At 39.5% G+C, this 19,184-nt stretch overlaps 1 protein-coding gene across 1 annotated transcript; it reads right to left on the reverse strand.

Annotated features, from left to right (window-relative positions):
• Window positions 1–670: 670 nt before the first annotated feature.
• On the reverse strand, window positions 671–18,366 carry LOC146305355 (RING finger protein 150-like). The gene is made up of 6 exons (XM_084712799.1): window positions 17,075–18,366; window positions 7,411–7,661; window positions 5,392–5,546; window positions 4,486–4,582; window positions 2,961–3,231; window positions 671–2,188 (listed from the first exon to the last, which is right to left on the reverse strand). The coding sequence occupies exons 1-6, from the start codon at window positions 17,529–17,531 to the stop codon at window positions 2,070–2,072; spliced, it is 1,350 nt and encodes a 449-aa protein (XP_084568925.1). The 5' UTR covers window positions 17,532–18,366; the 3' UTR covers window positions 671–2,069.
• Between the last annotated feature and the right edge of the window lie 818 nt (window positions 18,367–19,184).

Consider the following 19,184-nt stretch of genomic DNA (forward strand, 5'->3'; position numbering starts at 1 on the left):
TTTACACCACTGAGGTCTGACTGGATCACATTGTATTGCCTTAATAGAACTAAGTGGAGAATTATCACCACCAACTGTTTATCTGGAAAAACCAACTTTTAACAGTTTGATAATTTTAGTGGATGAAAACATGCATTATTCATATTTTCTTTTGCTGAAATCCTTCCAAATTTTGCACATTTGGATGGAAATCCAGTTAATGTTGAGGGTGTGGTCATCTTGTTTGAAGGAACTTTATTGTTTGTCTTTATTGTAAAACGTGTAATACGAGCTAACAAATCAGATGTACAGGATCAAAAAGCATGCAGTGTCTGCGTTACGGATGGTTTTAACTGTAGAAATAGAGAAACCATTTAAAAGAGGAGAATAGGTGGTGGTGCAGCTGAAAACTCCTCCGTCATGATGGCATGACTCTCCTAACCATTTTCTCTGAACCCAAGCTGCAATATGTGTTTCATACTTCCAAATCTAGTGTTTGTTGTAGTGAAATTCTACATTTTGTCAACTCTTACATTATAATATTCTGTACAGCCTTAAAAACAGTCTCTGTCAGTTTTCCAGATGCACATAGGAACCCTGTTTAGAACCACAGCCGAGGACAGAAAGCATCCAAACCAAATACTGTCGGAGTATCGTAAAGATAAAGGAGCCTAGAATTATACAGACAGGCAAAAAATAGGAAAAAATAAAATACTGTGTGTAGTTGCTATTCAATATTGGAGTCAAACTGTAGCTGTAATACTGCCACCATTTTAGCAAAAACACAAAAAAAAAATAAACAAACCGAATCCTCTGCCCAGAGTGGCTGGTGTGTCCTTTCAAAATTAAAGTCTTCCTTTCCAAAAAAAATTAAAGTCAGTCACCGCAGACGTCACCCACACATCAAGAAACAGCACCTGGCACATCGGCAGGCAAATCAAAAATGAGCTAAATTAACCAGAAGATTAAAACTTCCAAGAATCTGGACCAGGACAAAACATGAGCAGCCCTGTTTCTGAACGAGTCCCGTCCAGTTTTTGTTCAGCTGTTGTGCCTCTCTACCTGGAAAACCAGGTAACAGAATATTCTACGAAGGTCCAGAGACAAGAGGACTCCTTACTGAAGAAGAACAGGTAGAAATAAATCTAGATTCCTGCTCGCGGACGCTTTAAAAACACACAACCTGCTGTTTGGAGCATTCGTTCATTAAGATCCTCCAGGTTTGCTGATGAAGGAGATCATTGGCCTTCGAAGAGTGGATCCTCTTTTGGCAGCCGACTTTCTCCATTTCTACCCTGTTTCACATGAGTACCTACCTACCAAGGTGAGTTTGAGATTATCCTCGAATAGAAATGTGGCTTGTTTGAATCCCTTCTGTTCTTCCAAAAGTCCAATAAGTCAGGAAGCGAACGTCTAGGCGAGTTCCACAATATTTGAAATGACTGTATGACTGTATTTGAACTTCTTCCTGTCGCTGTGGAGGTTTAATGACAGATGGGTCGGACCAAGAAAGAAGTTCCTAGTAACATCATGAACTGAGGCAAATGTGGGTTGATTAAGACATCTGCACGAAGCGACAACAGATGGGTAGAGTGAGTTATGTTCCAGTTTAACCTTGGAAAAACACAGAGGAGAGCCAGGGATTAAGACCAAGGTGAACATACTGGATAACCAGGTCTGGTTTTGGGTCCGACCGATCCAACACGAAACTGAAAACGAAGCCAAACCAGGTCCAGATTAGAACCAACACACACTCGCGTTTATTCAAATGAAACAAAGTCGTGATCCTGCTTCTAGCAAGGCTCATGTCCACCTTGGGTCCAGACAAGTTGGTTTGGTTTATCAACGTTTTTTTTTTTTTTTCATCACGCAGATCCAAAGAGAAAACACTGGTGCTGGTTCTGGGTTTCCACTTGGAACCAGGAAGAACCAGAACCAGGTCGTGGGTCACGAGCGCGGTCAGGTTTGGTTCAGATCCGAAGCTTCAGGTCTACTGAAGTCTGTTCAAAAAAAATCTGAACCTGATTGGAGTCCGTTTTGGCCCTGGGGGGGGAAGGGGGGAGTTCTGGTTTGGTTCTGTTAGGCTCCTCTCAGGACTTGTCCCCCAGCTGAGACTGCTCCATGGACCCCTCCTCATCTGAGAGACCCGTTTCCACGGTGATGACTAAGGATGCCACCGAGGCGCTGCTTGCCATTGGCTGTAGCTCACCTGGAGGAGGAGAAAGAAGACTGAGTTAGACTGAAGACTTTCTGATAAATAAGTCATCACAAACAAGACTTCAGTCACTTTGAGCTTAATTTGAAATCAAGAAATTAATGATTTTGTCTTTGTCGTTATGTCTTCCCTACTGCACCTCCTGTGATTTGCATATTGCAGAAAGCCATATTGCAATTTCGGTAAAACTTTGATTAAATTCTGTGGCCCTATTTAACAATAACAACAATGAAAGTAAATTAAAGTCAACAAAATAGATAATCATTTTTATACTTTTTTTATCCTGTGTTTCAGAGTTAAAACAAAGAAACACTGTTAATAAAAGCCAGGCTAAAAAAATGTCCTAAAGTCGTAAGGTTTCTTTTAAGAATCAGTCCCTCTGATCAACACATTGGACTTTTCCAAAGAAAACAGCCACAGTGGATAAAAGTTGACTCCCTGTGCTCTACTGTGCAAATTCTTGGGACGGCCAGCTGCAAAAGACCTGAGGGACCTTTGTGGTACATAATTATCTAAAATGCATGTCTGAGAAAGAAGCTGGAGCCAGACCATTCAGTGATTTAAATTCTTTAGATTCCCCCTTCAGTTCTTCCTCCCTCACAGAAAATCCTGCAGGAAAAACTTCATATGAAGGAATAAAAATGTTTTCTTAATGTGACTTTAACTGCAACATCATGATCAAGTGTTATGCAGCAGAAATGCCACTGGGTGGCAGTATAACGCCACTCATCTGCTCACTGAACAACAAGCGTTCAGTGTGTGTTACCTGTGTGCGTGTCAGTGGTGGCCGTCACAGGGCTGTCTCTCAGGGTGTCGGGGTCTTGGTAGTCCTGTGGGAGCCCCACCCGTCGCACGCCGGGGTCCAGCACCACAGAGGAGCCGCCCTCGCTAAGCGTGCCGTCGCTGGACGCCCCGGACACCACGGCCTCCAGGGCCAGAGCTCCGACTCCGCCCACCCCTCCCACGCCAACCCCACCCACGCCGCCCAGGGCCAGGTCGTAGTCCAGAGGCAGGTCGTCCAGGCAGTCTGCGTTCAGCTGTGGACAGAAACAATTCAACAGAGTCAGAAAACAAACGCCATCAGAGCTGAGAAACATGTTCTGAACCTTTGGCATCAATAGAGAAACAGTAACTGTTTTGGATTATTTACATTTTTGGACAAAAATATCAATGTTCAGCCAATCAGCCGTTCAAGAACTTACAACCCTGCTTCAAAAAAGTTGAGAGGCTGTGTAAATAAAATAAATAAAACAGATACTGTGATAATAAAACTCTCATTTTGAATTTGATGCCTGCAACATGTTCCAAAAAAGTTGGAACAGAGGCAACAAAAGACTGGAAAAATTGTGAAATTCTCCAAAAATTATTGCTTCACCACTTTGTGAAACACAGGATCGTATGAAGTACGTTACTACATGGCCTCAGGAATACTTTGTAAAACCACTGTTGGTAAATGCAGATTGTTTGCAAATGACTGCATACTATTTTTACTTGCGTTTCACACAGCGCAGTTGGAGGTTGTTTCTAAGTGGGTTAAATTCAGCCACAAATGACCCAAGTAAACAAAACTAAAGATCTGACCAAGCACTTATAATTTTTTGATGCCATTTTTCTCACTTGTGTGTCCACACCATCACACCACACACACCCAGTTCAAGTAGTGCGCACAAGAACACACACGTGGCTCCAAGTTAAGGATCTACAGTGAAGATTCAGACTAAAAACGTGGTTCGAATGACATCTTTCAGGTCAACTTGGCATGTCGGGGCATTAGGAAACTTGGATTACACCAGACGAGTAGCATGATAGTGATTTGTTTTTTATGTTTGAAAACCGGTCACCATTCACTTCCATTGTTGTAGCATCAGTTAAGAAGGAAGGAAGAATGAATGTTAGAGAGGATCTGAACCACGGAGCGAACACAAACCTTCATTTTAACTTTTGTTATCAGGCGCCCCTCTAACTGTAACCATGGTTTTGAGTCTGATCACTCATACTGGTTCCTTGATCAAAAAAATAAAATTGTGTGACTTTCATGTGGGTTTGGCAGCTTCTATACTCTGATGTGGGCTTATCAAGTGATGCTATTACACCAAAAACAAGTGAGTACATGCTTTTTTCCAGTATTATGTTGCTTCTAAAGCATCCAGACTGCATTAATTCTGCGTACATGTTCTGATTTTATTCCACAGGTTTTATTCAACCATTAATAAAGCATCTGTTATTATATCCAGCACAAGTTAAAAACAGCCCCTCCCCGTCCCTCTCCCAAGGTTCCTGTTAAGACTCACAGCGATGCCCAGGGCTTTGAGGATGTTCATCTTGCACATGGGACACGTGCGATGATCCAGCAGCCACGGATCCACACAGCTCTTATGAAATAAATGTCTGCCAGGAAGAAAAAACACACAGTGGGATCAATTATCCTGCTGTTTAATCTGCATTTACAGACACCCGAGAAAACTACTTCATCATGTTTACAGCTGCTTTCACTTGGTGCAGTTACACAAGAACAGAAAGAATCTGGATAAATGTGCTTTCATTTTTTTTTTTTATCTCATCCAACTCGATGTGATACGTAACAACTAGACTTGGGAAAAACAAATTCAGTCATTGTAGAAAATATTTTTCTCTGATCACAAGGGGATGGTCTGAACTCCAAGTAAACAGAGAGGCAGAGCTTCCATCATCACAAAGGAAAAGCAAGGCAACGTCCTGTTTTCATAAGAGTAATATTCAAAACTTTTTCCAAAGTTATTTTATTTTGAAGCCCATTTTAGCACCAAGTAAAAAAGGCGAACATAACAACGTGACACCTGAAAAACCCTGTGTCTTGTTCTTTCATTTTTCATTCAACCCGTGCCTTCATTTACAATGATGTCAAGAGTTCAGCTTCATCAGAAAAATACAAAAAGAAAATATATAAATATATAAAATAAACAATACAATTACCAGACGACAACAGAACACAGTTGCAACAGTTTAAGAACAGAATAGTTTATTATCATGGTTTTAAATGGACCTACGGGTACAAGTGTGTTCAGTTTTCATGTGTTTTGTTAAGTGTTCCAGGTGTTTGCAGCACAGAAACTAAAAGCAGTTTTTCAAAAATTTGTGTTTGTTCCCAGTTTCTTTAGTAAAAATGCAGGTTTAACCGAGGCGAGTCCTTGGTGTCTGTGTGTGTGGGTTTAAATCACCTGCAGGGCAGTATGCGGACCACGTCGTTGGCCTTGTAGCCCTCGATGCAGACGGCGCAGTTGTCGAAGTCGGCCTCCGTCTCCTGGTCGCCCTTCCTGATGGTGCGAACCTGCAGCTTACTGATGGCCTTCTTCGCCGCGTCGCCAAGACGACGCTGAGGGAGACAGAGAGGAGGAGGCGGGGTTTTAGGGCTGCAAGGATTATTTTCATAGCCGATTATTTTCTTGATTAATTGTTGTTTGGTCCATAAAATGTTGGACAGTAATGAGAAACATCTGTTTCCAAAAGCTCAAGTTCAGTTGACTGTCAGAGAAGAGTAAAGAAACCAGAAAATATTCACGTTTAAGAAGCTGAAATCAGAGAAATTTGATATTTTTTAAATTAAAAAAGTTCTGTTCTGGGAGATTTAGTCTCAGGTGAGGAGACAGAAGTGACAGGATGTCTGTGAAACATCAACACCTGTTTTCAGCTCCACATTAACACGGTTCAGTGATTATAACCATGTTGATCTGATCCCCACAAACTGAACAAGCCTCTTCTGGGAGTTTTTCCATCAGTTTCTCATAAACGATTACAAAATCTCTTCTTTGTAAGACTTAAAAACTTTTCACGCAGACATGAAAACGCTGTCATCATTACTCCCCCTCAGCGGCAGTGATGCGTTCTGACTTGTGCAAACAGTTCGGATAAAAGCACTTTTATTTCATTTCGCAAGCTGTTTGTTATGATGATTCTCTTTCTGTTTCTAATCCCTTCAGCTGTTTGGGGACTTTCAGCGTGTTTACATGCACTCCAGTAACCAGGTTACAGTCGTCTTTCTCCAGCAATTTGATCTTTGAACATCGTGTAAATTAAAAACCCATTTGTGGTAATTGTGGTAGAGAATCAGAGAAACCTGGCAGATTTCTCCTGGGGAACGGTGATTTCTCAGCCGTGACAGGTAACCGTGTTACTAATGAGCTTCCTGCATGTGAGCTTGTGCAGAACAAAGACTGCAGACGGCAGAGAGGAGGGATGGATAGAGAGATTATCACATTTACCACAGTCCTTCACAAGTCAAACCCTAAATATTACTTATTTTTAGAGGGACTGCTACTGACTGCTGCATTGATTTTGTTTTGCATTTGCATATTTTAGCGTTCAACAGTGTCCCTCGTTTATTTTCTCACCTTTCTCACCTCATATTCTATATTTTTTTAGGGTGACTTTGTTGCATCTGTCCAGGAACTACAGATGAAAATAGCTTCTTGGCTAACTATGGTGCATTTACAGTAATGTTTATTAATGTGCACGTCCCTGTAAAAACAAACCAATAAAATGTAAACAAATAAATGGCAAATAAAACTAAAACTAAAACACATGCACATGCTGACGTCGTGGCTGCTACTTTAATTTTAACCTATTAAATAAAGGAAAGCAGAAGCACTTTTCAACACGACTCAGTAAGTTAATTTTTCAATTTGTTTGTCGTCATATCATAGACTTTTTGTCATAGTATTACCGTACCTTGAGTTTCTGGTGTTAAATATTACTCAGTCCAGCATTGCATGCTGGGAGATGAGGGTCAAGCTACAAACCATAGCAGAAAGCCGGACAGCAGCACGCTCTGCCCTGGCTGCAAAATGTAGATAAATATTTTTATTCAGCGCCTTTTCATTGGGCATCAACTCGTGTTTACCCGTGTATTGTTGAAAAAATGACTTGGGGCGCAAGTGAAGTCTCCGGTTCAGGGCGCGGTTACGCCCATGAGACACAGCTGAGACGTGTTGCCTGCAGGGAGCCGGTGCAGGCAGCTGCATCCAAAATAAAATGAGAACGAATCTGTTGGAAAGTCGGATGATGATATTGTTGCTGGGTCTAAAAGGGTCTTTGTCTCAGCGCCACATGTCCGTAACCTAGTCGTGTCTAAAAAGAAAATAATAAAGACGACAACAACAGAATTCAGGTAACAACTCTGTGTGTGTGTGTGTGTGTGTGTGTGTGTGTGTGTGTGTGTGTGTGTGTGTGTGTGTGTGTACCTGGTTTCTGTCTCGTGCGTTGGCGTATCTGAACCTCTGGATGTAGTAGAAGACGAGCCAGGCGAGTGAGATGATCATCAGCACGATGAAGGAGATGGACACAAACACCACCGACGTCCTGCTCACGTATTTCTGCAGGTTCCTCGTCCCGATGGTGATCGTCATGGTGACCGTCACGTTGCGCTCAAGCAGTGATGCGACCTCGCGGCCTTTTGGCTCCGGGATCATGATGGCGACCACCTCACCCGTACCTGGAGAGGAGGGAACAACACTGTAAATTAGTCCGTAAACGTACTTTCTCATGGTTTGTGCAGCATCAAAATCTAAAAATTTTCAGACTCTCAAAGCCTTTATCATCACATAAACTGTAACTAAGTTTGCAGATTTCTTTTATGCCCGAATCAAACAATCTATATCATCATTTCATTTATTTTACCAGTTGTTTATTTTTCTTTTGACTGTATGTTTTGACTGCTCCCTAATTTTGAAACCAGGAGACACAAATATAACAGTGGGATCATTTAATTTTAATTATTACATCTGACAAACACTTTGGATTAAGACTGCAGTGATTAATCGATTATTAAATTAATCGCCAACTATTTTGATAATCAATTAATCAGTTTGAGCAATTTTCTCTGTATGGCACAGTGCATGGGAGCCAAGAGGGACTCTGTACTTAAATGGCCCTAAAGTTGTTTAAAATGGAAAAGTTTCTAAGTTTTTCTTGGTTTCCTTTGTTGAAATACACAGGCCTACAACTGGTATTAATTTCTTGTTCTTTCACTGTAGCATTTTTAATAATTTGATGTCATAACGTTATTCTCTTAATTTCTATAGAGGCAGATTTTAACAAAGGTCATTATTATGTAGTTATTAGAAAAACTCAACCATAGTTTGTACAACAGATCCAAAAGTTCCTTTATAATAATTCTCAGGTTGTTTTATATTTAATATACGATGATGTTAAGAACAGTTTAACAATGTTTCTACAAAAATAGAAGATCAGCTGATAATTCACAAACTACAAGTAACCCCTTCTCACAGTCATTATAAAAATATCAAGTATAGTAACTTTAAAGTGACATTCGGGTGAAATTAACAATTATTTTATTGTTAACTGATGGTTTCTTTCTGTAAAATGCAAAGACACAAATATTTCAACTGTTTTCTTCTTTTTTTATATTAAAAATAGTCAAGAAAATATTTAGTTTCGTGTCACAAAGAAAATCTGTAAATCCTCACTGGAACCTGGACCTTTTTTGCTGAAAGAATTAAATCAATTATCAAAAGAGTTCAGCTGATCAACTAATTGATTAATTGACTAACAGCTCCTGCTCTCATCACAGTTTGAAATGTCTGTAAGCTGCTGATGCTCTTGAAATAAGATTTTAAATAAGTTCTAACAGATTCTCTTCAGCTCCTGCATCCTGTTCATTGATCCAATGAAAACTTCTGCTCATCAACCCCCCGCCTCCACCCGTCACTATGACGACCAGCTCCTCGCCCACCCACCAGAGACCAAGACTCTAAAAATAAACGTTAACCCTGACATGGCGGATGACGTGTGGTATATCGGGGGCTTCATCTCAGTGTGCCTCCATGTTTGGTAAGAAGTTTGAACACGAGATTATATAAGTGACCACAGGATTACTATACAGACACTACAGAGTTATTATATTTATATAATCCACTGCACATCTAAACCCCTCATAATCTAATTTATACTTTTCTTACAGGCGAGACTTTTCCTTCAATATCAGGGCTGAGAAGATGTCACTTGATTTCACTGTGTAGTGAGATTTATGATAATTTGTCGGCTCAGATGTGATTATCTTTGTGCTTAATTTAGTTTCAATCATACACCTGAAAAATGTGCCTGCAGAACAGCAACATATTTAAAGTTATAATATAAGTCAACAACTTTCTTATTTGTTGATTTTTTCATTTTTTATTACTTATTTGTTCTTTTGGTGATACTTTTTAAAGTGTAACATTAGAATTTAGGCAGAATTTATTTAGAAAATATCAGCTTGTTTCTTTAATATGGTGAAATTTTATTAAAATCTACCTTTAATTATAGGAAATTGAGCTTGCTTTTAGCAAAATACAGCTAAAAACTAGGCCTGGGCGACATGTCATACCGGTCCATATCGACAGTTATTGATCATATAGGTCGTGACTGACGACATGTTATGCTTGCATGCTAGGGTTGCAAATTTTGTGCGGTTTTTTCCTCATTCTTTCACACATTCTCACACTTTCATTTAATCTCTTTTCCTCCTCATTCTCATCTTTAGTTTCAAATGACCTGCGTGGACAAAACATGTCAAATTAGGTGCAATGAATGCCATTTCTAGACTAATGATTAATTATCAATTAATACATTTTAAATTGGTTAAATCTTTAACAGCAACTAATCGTTAACATCCTTAGTTAACATAATGAGATTTTTGATAAATATATACATATACAATCATCAGTAATGTGAATGTAATGACTTAGTGACTAAAGACAAATAACAAATAACAGAACAGCTAAAACAGTCAAAAATGTCATCACTTCACTGCAACTATTAAAACAAGGAAAAAACCTTATGACGATATCTAACCTCATATCACTATATGATATAATATTGATGTTTGAAGTGTTTTCTGGAGAGAACGAGCTACTGAAAGTGATGAATGAAGAGTCTGGAGGAGGAAGATGAAAGCAGAAGACGCAGCAGCAAAAGAAGAAGTGGATGTTATCATGTGTCTCTTTTCGAAAACAGCCCTGGCTCCTGACCTTCATACGGTAATCAGAGGTCAAAGGTCAGACTGTGCAGCTGGTAAGGACTCAGTGAGCTGCTCGAGGACACTTCAACAGAAGGAAACCGCAACGCCGACCTTCAACAGCTGCTTATTCTGAGGACACATAAACACCATCTCTGTGTTCGTGAACAAGCGCAAACACAACCTCCCTTCAGCCCTGCAGGGGTGTGTGTGTGTGTGTGTGTGTGTGTGTGTGTGTGTGTGTGTGTGTGAGCTGCATTCAGGCTGTTTTGACTCAATTTTGGCAATTCAGTAGTTTGAGGTTGTCCTTGTGACTGAGGCCTGACTAACACAACCTCATACAACCCCAAAGGTGAAGGAAAAGACTCTAGAGGGACGTTCACTCCCTCGGTGAAACATAACTTCAGTTATCAAAGTAAAATAACTCATTTTCAGATTAAACATTGACAAAGAAAAACTGGTTCATCAGCAGCCTCAGCTCTAATGTCTGAGAAGACCAAGTCACATGTGCAGACAGATGTTGCTACGAGAAGAGCTGACAGGACAGTTTGTGCAGAAAGTTTTTACACAATAACAGTAATGGTAAGTGAAGTGGAACGCTCATCGTGTCCTGGAACTGAACCAGGATCCTAATGACCCTGCTGACATCCCTGTAATCAGTCTGGAACAAGACCCATCCGCCCAGTCACAGTGAGTCCTGTCTGTCTGTCATCAAGCAAAAGCCCCATTTCCAAAAAAAGGTTTGGATGTCGTGTAAAAATTAAATTAAAAACAGTAGAAAAGCCACAAAAGGTCAACATTCTCTGTTTCCAGCAAATGTGAATATTTTCAGGTTGTTTTTTTTTTTTACTTCCCTACATCAGGAATATCTTTAAGCATTTGAGGATGTCATCTTGGACTTTGGGAAACATTGATCGACACCTTAAAAACAAACAACTATTCATCGGTCAAGAAAATAATTAACTGATTAATTGACTATGAAACAATCATGATTGGGTATTAAAGGAGCATTCCGGAAATGTTCAGTTGTCCACGAACATGGATGAGGTGAAGGTCAACGCTCTGTGAAAAACTGCAGGGAAATTAGGCAAGACTTTATGCAAAGACAAAGCCTGATATCAACAACATCCAGAAACTCCAGAAAATTTTGAATTTCTTTGGATTTAAAAAATGTTGGAAACGTCTGGGACGATGCAAGTTCACAACTAAACAAAATATATTATGTCTAGCATTCTTAGACATTTTAATGTGGAAATGTTGCTTATTAGGGCTGCACAATTAAATGCAATATTATCACAACTGCAATAAGACCAGGAAAGATATTCAAAATGAGGTACTGTGGTGCTGCAGAGGTGACCTGACCTAAATATCTTGTTCTTCAGATGAAAGACAACATGTTTGTTTGGTACAGGATTCAATAAATATCACATCATCTTGGTTTTAATTGTTTTACTTCTTTTTTTTCCAGCAAATATGACAATTGTGATGGAAAAATGATCATTTCCACTAATCGAATCGCTTATCACAGTTTCAGTTACAATAATCTGATTTTTTCATACATTACATTTCATATATTACATGTAATCACATACATTACGCACATACATCACATATTATGGCTCTAAAGTTAAACTAAAATTAATGTTTATCGGTTTTTTTTTTTAATCAGTTACCAGCAAGAAATTAAGATAGCCCAAAGTCTAAAGTCATATCTGAACTTCCTCTGACATCAAAAGTCAGAATGCAGTTTTTGAGTTATTCAACAGATTATTCATCAACTTGACACTTACTTTTCAGTCATTTTCTACCACGGTGCATTTTGTAACTTTTTTGTTTTGATTTTTATGACAAATGACGATGGGTTGACAAATAAACATAAACAAGCAAGACAATATAAAATAAAATCTGACTGATCTTCTGAGGAAACTAAGATGAAACTTTTATGTGTTTGTTCAGAAGTTGATATACTTGTTCTTCCTCCGTGTGTGTGTGTGTGTGTGTGTGTGTGTGTGTGGCTGTGTGCGCATGTATGTGGTTTCGTGACAAGTTGAATGAATTCCCCTCAGGGCCGGCACTGAACCCGCAATAACCCCTGAAACACAGCAACAAAATCGATGAGTCTCTGCCTAAAAATACACCCCAGGGATCAATGTCCCTCTCTCTCTCCCACACACACACACATCTATATTTCTACATCTGTGAGGACCCCACTGAGATTATACATCCTCCTCAAGACTTTTTAAATCAACATAAATCCATAGAAACAAGTGTAAACCCTCAAACAGCCCTTTGTAGAAAGTGTCCGCGCTCAAAAAGCTCTATAATATCACAAAGATAGAGTGGAGTTCATGAAGGCATCACTGAAGTTACACTCCTTGTTTCTGCCTGGATGGCTCGACACAAACCGTCCAATCACACGAGAGCTTCTCTATGATGACCTTGCTGTCGTTGTCTCCACATTTTGAACATCAAACATGCTGCCTGTCATCACTGTTTGAGATCAAACTGGAGGCAGAGACCAAACTGTCCTGTTGTTGTTGTTGTGAGCAGCTCTGAACTAATCTGAGGGATGAAGTGAGGAATGATAAATCCAGCTGATTCCACAGAGACGGTTTTTCAGATGGATTAACAACTAATTCACAGCTCAAAGGTCTGACTGGACCCACAGATGCACCCGTCACATTTTTTTTACGATGCCAGTACAGCATCTGGTCCGATACCAGTCCTCTCTGTCCACACATTTTAAGTCTCTGTTTTCTCTGAGCTCACCTTAACTCTCGGGTTTAACACCTGGACATATGAGCAGGACTTGTGACATCACAACTAGTTTGAAGCCAATCACGAGTCAGTATGAAACCCTCAGTGGTGGAAGATAACTAAGTACATTTACTCAAGTGCTATAATTGAGTATTTCGATTAGCCGAATTCTCATCTAACTGTCAATGAGTTTGAAGCAAACCTTTTGAAATGTCGCAAAACAGAAAGTTAATCACGCGTTTTCAGACTTTTTCAGTCTGAAAAAGTGACGCATTTAGTGAGCTGTTGTCATGTTTTGTAGGTTAATGTGCAATGTTCGTATTGCACAGTGCAAAGATCTGATGATTGTAGACTCTGATTAACAGCTTCAAATGGCTCTTAATACACAGCATTTTTTCAGACAGTGTTTAACATTATCAATAAATGAGCTGTGCTCAATTTTAACTGCGTTCTGAGTCTTTTTTTTTTTATTACTGTTAGACTAGTCTAAATTAAAATCTGCATTTAGTTGACAGGTACATTAGTCACATCCCTATCATTTACTCAGCCTGACTGAATTGTTTTTTGAGACTGTCCTTGCTCACTGCAGTTTCAAAGCAAGAAATGCTCAGACATGGTGTTTACTGCTTATTTTGCTCCTGATATCTTGTAACACATGAAAAAACACCACATGGACGTGATGACAGGATTAAAAACCTGATGGAGGTGGGGGGCTGTAAGCACTGGGATTCTTTTCTTTACATTTCCTGAACTCACAGGCTTATATTTCCTCTGTGGAAACAAGCTAATAGATGTTGAATACACATTGTGACAAAACCATAATATCAAATCTCAATACTTGTAGCACTGCAATACTCAGGAATTCCTGACACATGAACCCAGCAGCAGATGTCCACCAGATGTTATTTCTGGGGGAAATGATTTAATGTGCTCAAAGAACGATGTCCAGCGAGTTCACCGGGGATGTTGTAAGAGGAAAAACCGCTAGGTCAAGTCCAGAAAATGACCCTGACACTGAACGCATCATGAGAAAGTTGATGTAAAGTAAACAGATTCTGTGTTGTTGTTGTTTTGTTTTGTTTTTTTTTTGGGGGGGGGGGGTCCTGAAGGAGCTTCCAGCTGACAGAGAAACAGCTGTGAGTCTGTGATTTCACTCAGCAGAATAAAAACAACAGTTTAAACTGGAAGATCCCTGTTTTCCCTCTGCTACTACAGCACAGCGTGTCTGTTATGTAATTCAACACTTAATCATCAGAACTGCTGACACACGTCACACCGAGTTTCTCCGGACTGAATCAAACCAGACGAGAACAAGGTTCTCTGTCACTTGATGTGGATTCAGTCAAACCGGGACTCCCTGATGATGGAGACCAACAACACATCTCAGACTTAATTAAATTTGATAGAAATCAGATATGATTACAACACAGCAGCAGCTCGGCAGGAGGCTGGTCCAGCAGCAGCAGCGTCAGAGACCTTCAGTCAGCAGTTTGTCTGCTGGCACCAGGACCACGTCTGATAACCAGTTCAGACAGACTGGGATCCAGTTCAGACTGCTGTCACTTTTCTCAGCTGCCTGACTCAGCACAATTTTACAATTACATCTGCAACTAGGTTTTCTTTTTATTATCAATTAATCAGCCAACTGTTTTGAACTATATAAAGGACAGAAAATAGTGAAATATGTCCATCACACTTTCCCAGAGGTCTTCAGTTTGCATTTTCTGTCTGAGCAACACAAAAAAGATCAGTTTATCGTGATATAAAAGCTGCAGATTCTCACAGTTGAGAGTTATGTAATCGTAAATTCAATATTTCTGGACTCAGAATCAGGAAAGGCAGAAATGTGAAAACATCGCCTTGGTGTGATGGACACATTTCACTAAATTCTGACATATTAAAGACAAACCATTTAATTTAATTAATTTAACAAGACAATAACAATAAGTTTCAATTAATACTTTAGTCTGGTCTTTAAATATCTTATGTTGTCAGTCTAAAACCCAAAGATATTCAATTTAATATGATATTAAACATGAAAATTACTTAACCGGTCAATCGATTATGAACATAGTTCAATTTTATTACTTGCCAGGTCGGCCACATGTGTTGCCAGTTTTATTTGCCCTGAGCGAGTGGGCAAACCTTATTGTTGCACCCTGCACTATATCAATGATCCAAACAGTTGCGGAGTAATTTTCTGTTGATCTAGAAATCGATTAATTGCCTAATTGATGAAAAAATATGAAAAAATTGTGATGCAAAACTCACTAATATCACAACTGCAATATCTGTCACAACAATAACAATCTGATTATTTTATCATATCATGCAGCCAATGTATATTAACGTTTTTTAGGTTGCTCCTTGGTATCATTCAGGTATTAGAAACTGTATATGGAAGGTAAAAAATGTTATTGGAACATCTCTAAAATCTAAATTAGTGAGTGAACTGTAACAAAAACAAAAACAGGAAAAGAAGATTTTAACTTTTAGCACATTCTTTAGAAACTGAAACAACTGGGGAGGAAATGGGGTTAACTGTTTTGACTGACTGTTTTAGTCTCAAACTGGTGGTCTAATGTGCATCTGTCGTGGTGGTCCTTGACATGAAAAAGTCAGAAACACTCAGACAAGTTCAGAAAATTATGTTTATCAGTTCTTCTGCACCTCCATACCTGAGCTGTTATCACCATCATCATGGTGATAATCGTTTGAGTCATTTTTCAAATAAAATAAATGAAGTCAAATATTTGCTGGTTCTAGCTTCTTAAATGTGAGGATTTGCTGTTTATTGTCATTTATGACAGTACATAGGAAGTTTTGGGGTTTTTGACTGTTGGTGGGATGAAAGAAGAAATTTGAAGACGTCACTCTGGGCTCTGGGAACTTGTGATGAGCATTCTGACATTTTTTTTTTTTTTACATTTTATAGATTATAGATAGATTTGATAGATTTTAAGTCATGTGTTAGAGTGAAAACAGTCCAGAAAGTTCAGAAAATCAATTGTTCTGTACTTGAAAACCTGAACTGTTGTCACCAGTCAAATAAATAACAACATCATTTAGAAAAAGAATCATCAGCTCTGTCCTATGAACCAAAAGGCAGAAACTTCTCAGAGTGCAGAACTGAGAATAACAACTTTAATTTTTTCTTGTTGTCAGGCCAAATTAGTTGTGAGCAGATTATTGGATATGTGGCAGTTTCATAGCTTTATGTCAAGTTATTCCTTCTACATATTAATCCTGACCTCTGATTTGACCTTTGACCTTAGTGAAGTTCCTGTTTGAAGAGCTTACCAAAAAATACAGTAACAGTAACTTCCATTTTATCAGATCACTTTCGCTTTAAAAAGCAGAATAATGACAAATATAATCAAATCCTTATTACACTGTTACATTATTGTCATTATTACTTTTTATTTACGACATGTATTATTACATTAAGGCAGACTTGTGATTAGAGCTGCAAAGATTAATTGAATAATCAATTCTTAATTGATTGCAACTATCTTAATAAGCGATTAGTCGGCCTGAGTAACTTTTTAAGAAAATAAGTCACAATTCTCTGATTTCAGCTTCTTACATGGACATATATTATTTACTCTTCTATATCAATAGTGTGAAAATCTTTGGTTTGTGGACAAAACAAGAAGACATTTGAGGGCGTCATCTTGGCCTTTGGGAAACACTGATCAACATTTTTCCTAATTTAGTGACAGTTTATAAGCAAACAACTGTTAATCGAGAAAATAATCAATGCATTTGACAAGTTGCAGCCCTGGCTGTGATTTTCAGAGTAACTTTTAAAATCAAATAATGTCAGTGGTTTGAGGATGATCATATGGTCACATCCATAGACACTGAAGATTTTAAATAACGCGTGTTAAAGAGAAAACAGTCTAGCAAATTCATATAATCAATAATTCTGCACCTGTATAAGTGAACCTGTTGTAAGCAGTCATATATATATATAAATATAAATATTATTTATAAAACTTTGTCATCAGCTGTCACCATGACTACTTTTATTACAGTGACAAACAGTTTTAGCATGAAACACACTAGATCTTGGTTTTAAAAGGACACCTGTGATATTGCACACTTGCAAAAACTGATAAAATGAGGTGTACCTGGATGGGGCATGGTGATGGTGTCGTTGGCATTAGTCGACCCCACGTTGAAGATGACCACGGCCGAGGCGTTGTGGGCTGCAGCGTGGCGGATCTTGTCCTTGTAGGTGCAGTTTCCCTTGGCTATGAGCGCTATCCAGGCCCCGGCCTGTGCGGGCACCGAGAACCGGCTGTTGGGGTCGCAGGCCTGGCGGTCGTGCGGGGCTGCGGGCAGGACCACCACCCCCTTGGCGTCCCTCTTCGGGGAGTGCTCCCCGTAACGACCGCACTCCGTCTTCTCGGTGCGGAGCTCCGAAGTGGCCGGGTCCACGTAGGTGATGTTGACGAAGGCGGTGTACCACTCCTCCCGCTCGGCCACGGTGAAGTCTAGGCACAGCAGGTGGACGAAGCAGAAGGAGAGCAGCCACGTAGAGAGGGCCAGGCTGCGGCAGGCCGCCACCAGTGAGCCCGGGGCCATGCTGAGCCTCCCCGGTGAGAGCGAAGGAGGAGCCCGTTAGCGTCTACACCGCAGCCGCCTGCTCCACCATGCTACCACTCCACCGAGCAGGAGGTTATTTAATCCGAGTTTGATTTTAATAACGACGCCCACTCTGCTTTCGCCTCCTCCTTTCTCTTACTTGTCGCTTGCCTTCGTGTTTTCAGCCGCTCTCAGACGCCTGTTAGCCGCCTCCATTTCCAACCGTCACCGAGAACAAAACAAACACCCCCGGGAGAAGCCGACACGCACAGACAGCTGTGGACCAAACTAACCGCGGGGAAGACGACACTAAACCTTCCCGAAATAAAACACCATGCAGCGAATTTACACTTCGACAAAGTTAGCAGTCAATAATTTGTTTAGTATTTAGAGCTAGCTAAACGCAGCAGGCCAGCTAAGCTGCATTGTTTTGACTGGGCCTGAGAGTGGAGGTCGTGTGTACAAGGGAACCCCAGACCCACGAAAAATCTCGCGAGAGTTATCATTGTAACCTAAATCACCATCTTTCTGTAAATCTGACCAAAGTGTTTTCTGTCCCTAAACATACCAGGATTTTAAACCACAGCTGTGCCACACTATAAATCACAATTAGTTTGTACAACATGCACTGTAACTAAAACAATGCTCATATATCCCGCGATAGTTTCACATATCAAGCGTTCCCTTCTAAATAAGATTGTTGAATGGAAGACTAGTGTGAAGCTAGTTTGATTGAGAATCATCTGTTCCTGTTTATCTAATATAAAATAAAAGCCGTGCCATTTTATTAAAAACTTGTGTTGCAAAATTACAGCTTTAAATGCTCAACCTGCAATGATGCCAATACGTAATTTATAAAATGTCTGTTATTTCAGACACCGTAATAATCAAAATGTACAAATAATAGAACTCCTCAGATTTATTTTGAAGGACAAAACGTTTAATTTCCGTTACATTTTTATCTAGTTCTGTCTGACTTGACGCAGCTGAGTGTGCGGTAATCGCGAGCGGTGCCGCCTAGCGGTCCGGCAGAGGAACTGCTGCTGTCCGCCCCAAATAATACAGGAGCCAATAGCATCTCGCTGCGGCACGCGGGATGGGGCGGGGTCAGCTATGGGCGGGGTTGAATGTCCAATAGGCGGGGCGTGGCCTACGTTAGCTAAATAAAATGAATAGCACCACCTGCTGGACGAATGCAAGCAGCACAAGATACAAATCTGTACTCAACTATTGTAATGGAAACTTATATTTGAAACATCTTTCCACTAATTAAATGTGTAAATATATTTTAAATATAAGTTTTTATTAATAAGAACAAGATATAAAGCTGTACTCAACTACATATAAGGTATCTGTATTCAACTAATATCATGGAAATGTATATTTAAAACAACTTTCCACAAATTAAATACATAAATATATCTATAATATATCTTTTTATTTTTTATTTTTAAATATACCTTGTTTATTGGTACTACTATGCACATACAATATATTACATTACATTTCATATATACTTGTGCGTATTTAAATTCCTTGTTTTAGATTTTTTATTTTAGTAATGTATTATTCTGTCCATACTGTGCACATTCATACCTTTTCATACATTTTATCTCTTTTATTGTTTATTTGCAGAGAATGACTGAAGGTGAC

This window comes from Lutjanus erythropterus, chromosome 23 (genome assembly GCF_056507025.1).
Source record: "Lutjanus erythropterus isolate fLutEry1 chromosome 23, fLutEry1.hap2, whole genome shotgun sequence".
Classification (NCBI taxonomy): domain Eukaryota; kingdom Metazoa; phylum Chordata; class Actinopteri; order Lutjaniformes; family Lutjanidae; genus Lutjanus; species Lutjanus erythropterus.